This window comes from Anneissia japonica, unplaced genomic scaffold (assembly GCF_011630105.1).
Source record: "Anneissia japonica isolate Jap-2015-1 unplaced genomic scaffold, ASM1163010v1 scaffold287798_len100336_cov166, whole genome shotgun sequence".
NCBI classification, from domain to species: domain Eukaryota; kingdom Metazoa; phylum Echinodermata; class Crinoidea; order Comatulida; family Comatulidae; genus Anneissia; species Anneissia japonica.
The window spans coordinates 82797-86632 of NW_022741464.1; the positions used below are offsets into that span (position 1 = coordinate 82797).

The following is a 3836-nucleotide window of genomic DNA, read 5'->3' on the forward strand; positions in this document are numbered from 1 at the left end:
AGCACCTGTCTCTTATACACATCTAGATGTGTATAAGCAAACTCCTAGATACGCCACTGGTAGGAACAAGTCAGATCGTCCTCTGGAATAAAGATTGCTGAGGAGAACTCACAGTGCATAATATGGTTTCTGTATGCCACAATGTTGTAAGGCCTGCAGTGCTTACTTGATCATGTACATTTTACAGTATGCTCAATGGACAATGCGAGGTGTCATGACAAAATAAGTTGTGTTAGGCAGGAGGTGGGGGTATGAGAGATTGTGGAAGTTGAAAGTCTATTATATTGCATGCATTTAACATTAGGTTTTTGTGGCTCAAAACTTGTTCAGAGAGGCAGTTTTCTCCAAAGTATGTTTTTTAGACATCTGAATTCCAAAATGATCAGTCCTTTGTAATTGTAACTTCTGAACTTTATTCAATGATCAAAATAAATCTAATAATATACTCTATCTGAATATAAACATTAAACTCATTATTTTCGTATCTGATATCAAAAGGCTTATACAATGCAACATACAACGCTAAACCTCTGGTAGGTAATGCATGTAAGGATATCACCGATTTTAAGAGTAGAATGCCTTGGTAATTCAGTGATAAGACGTTCTGTATATGAGAGTATTTTTGAATAAAAATAAAATTGTCCATGCAAATAGTTCATTTGGATTTGGAATCAATGCACAAAACTCACCGTACATCACTCTAAACGACTGGTGAAGGAGACTGGTAGGCCTGATGTGGCCCTCTATTAGCTTTGAGTAAAAAATTGCTTATGGCAATTTAGACAAGCATATTTCTTGTTCAAGTTATCATACCTACAACCTCTAGTATAGTAACTGAAAAAAAAATCTTTGAAAGAATATGTCACTGTCAACATCTTCCTTAATATTAGACAAGATTTTGAATGTCTATCACGTCACCTCGGTGGCGCCTTTTTTTTAATGTAGTCAGCCTAAAACCACCGAGCCTATCTTCATTTCTTCTTTTTTTTAAATTTTCGGCGGGAACGGTTGGAGCATAGAGAAAGTTCTATTTTCTCTATGGTTGGAGTGACGTGGTTCCTGCAATTTTTGGAATCAGCATACTCAAAAAACCCCCCTAGGACAAAGTTTTCATGCTTCTTTCCAGAGTACACATCTTGACCAAAAAATATCACATATCCGCCCCACCACTACACTTTTTAAAGTCATTGCGTTTCATTTGAAAGAATTATAACGAATCTGGTAGTAAAATGTTTCAACATGCGTCAAACAGTTATTATTAAATGACCACAATTCAATGTTTCATTTTAATATTTTGTTGGTTTTTTTTTTTTTTGGGGTTTTTTTTTAAAGATTTTACCTCATATTTTCAATTCCTGATAAATTTAATAATTCCAAATAAAAAAAAATACCTGTTTCGTGTGACCACCCCACCTGAATGTTGAAAAAAAAAACTAGATGTGGGACCTTTTTTGGGGGGGGGGGGAAATGAATATTGTTATCCAGGAATTGCTGATCAAAATCAATAAAAGGCCTATTTTAAATGAATTAAAATAATTTCAACAACTAGTCTAATATTTATCATAGGCCTATTGAGGAAAATGATTAATTTTGAACGCACTAACATTAAACACTTGTTTTCTGAATAGAAAGAAAATATTTAAGTTTTGGAACCGTAATTTTTTTTTATTGGATTGGATTTATTCGGTGTAACCAAGGATAGCTTATGAAAGTCTGGAAGACTTTTGTCTCTAACGGTAAACGTCCAACGGCTTAAACGTCTCATCCGAAAGACGGTGCACTATTGTAACTTGTTTATCAGCCCTCCAGCTGAAACACCAGGAGAGGCAACAATGGGAATTGAACCGGGGACCTAGAGATCTCCATGGTTCAGCGCACACGCAGTGGCTACCATCAGATTAGCCGCCGACGGAGCTAAGCTGCTCAGATATACCATGGAGGAAGAAAATTTTCCTTCTCCATGGATATACTTTGTTCATGGTTGTTGAAAGGTAGAAATATAAGATCATGCTCAGTGGGAATGTGTTTGTAGCCTGTACAATCCTAGCTGTGCCAAGCATGACACTGCTAAAATAGCATCTAATCAAAACACAAATGCGTACATTGACTGATACTGTCATTTGTCCTAATCTATGATTTTCACCTATGCACATGAGAATAGTAAAGTCAATAAAATACACACGTTACTGTATTGCATTATTTGGGCATGTAAAATAAAAATAAAAATTGGTTAGCATCCTTATGTTATCAATTTTCATGTTAGGGAGGGAGGTTTTTTTTGTTTGTTTTTTGTTCACGCCTACTAGGTCGTGTTTTTAATTTTTTTTTTTTTCGTTTTCTTTGTTTGTCTTGCACGAATAATGCCAGTAAATTTTGAGTCTGATTTCATTAGTAGACTACAACTGTTATCACCATTTGGGTTCATAATATAGTCACTTCCGCGGTGTTTAATATCATCATGCGTTTTGTTGGCTATCGTACAGTTTAATATCGTATCCTTCAACTTGCGTTCAAAATATCTCAGGTCATCCTGAAATCTAGGACCATAATCTCTCACTCTTTCCCAGAATGTTTTGTTGAAATGAGCATAAAGTAAAGCATCTGCCCAACACCACCTATTGATAGATTCACGTGCATTATTTGAAATTGTATAACGTCGCTTATCACTTCGAATTCCCTTTGGTATGTACAATATATCCTCAAATGAAAGACAGAGTAGTTTTTTCAGCAATAATAAGGATTCATTATAATATTCGTTAATCAAAACCAAGTCGAAATCTCTGGAAATACGCTGAATAAATAAGTTTACAAGCGTTTTATTCTTCTGTTGATTAGGTTGGAGACCAAGATCATATAAATTTGGATTTCGTAGATAATTGGCGAAGCTGGAAGAACATTTATTATAGTAGTAATAAGGATTGGATACAAATTTAGCGAAACCATCAGCTTCTCTGAGATTCATACTCTTAAACAGCAAAAAATACCCCAAAACGGATTCAAGTTGCGTCCTTGGATCTCGTAAAATGGTGATATACTTGGCTCCTGGCTTCATCACTTTCTGCATTTCAGGTTTGTTGAATCTCACATGATTTACCAGCATATCAAACTTGCCTGAACCAACCTGTGCTTTCATAAAGTAACCACGACTAATAACATGAGATTTTTCTGGAACAGCAAAGGTGAGATTTCTGAGGTATCCGTAGCGTTGAAGTATGGATGTAAGCGTGGAGCTTCCTGTTTTATGCGTTTTTAAGAACACAATCGTCTTCTCTGGTATGCAAGGAGCTGCAGTCGAAATCGGCATTGCATTCACTTGGGCAGCAATCACCACACTTCTTTCTCCGTCTTGTCTGTATTTAATATAAAAATAATTTTCAATTAATGTTTACATTTTATTAATTTTGATGCAGAGTATAGTAAAATAATATAGAGCTGTATTTACACTACTATTTTCTGTTTGACAATTAAAATTTGATATTCCCATAATATTTAGGTGTCATATAATCATAACCAATATACGGGCGTGATTGTGATGTCCATATTGCATGATATTGGCACATCACAACGATTTGTCAAATAAAATTTGATAGTGTGGTCACTGTTTGGGCCTAAACAGCGGCGTCGCTAAGTTCGAAAGGGCCCCAGTGCAAGCTTAAGCGCCGGGCCCTTAGATGTGGTAGGAAGATTCCCTAAAGTTCTCAGAAAATTTGTCGTAAGAATTGCTAGTATTTTACCCCTTCTCCTGTTTTAACCCCTACTCCTAAAGGCCTATAGGTTGGTAATAAATACTAATGATAGCCTAATTAAATTCGGGACTATTTTATGATATATATATA

General features: G+C 35.5%; 1 protein-coding gene across 1 annotated transcript; it reads right to left on the reverse strand.

Moving 5' to 3' along the window:
- Window positions 1-393: 393 nt before the first annotated feature.
- On the reverse strand, window positions 394-3739 carry LOC117118700 (galactosylceramide sulfotransferase-like). The gene has a single exon (XM_033263362.1). It carries the CDS (start codon window positions 3302-3304, stop codon window positions 2303-2305), a length of 1002 nt encoding a protein of 333 aa, XP_033119253.1. The 5' UTR covers window positions 3305-3739; the 3' UTR covers window positions 394-2302.
- Window positions 3740-3836: the final 97 nt, after the last annotated feature.

Excerpts from the sequence above, each read along its gene's own strand:
- LOC117118700 (XM_033263362.1), bottom strand. The coding sequence starts at position 3,304 with ATGCCGATTTCGACTGCAGCTCCTTGCATACCAGAGAAGACGATTGTG.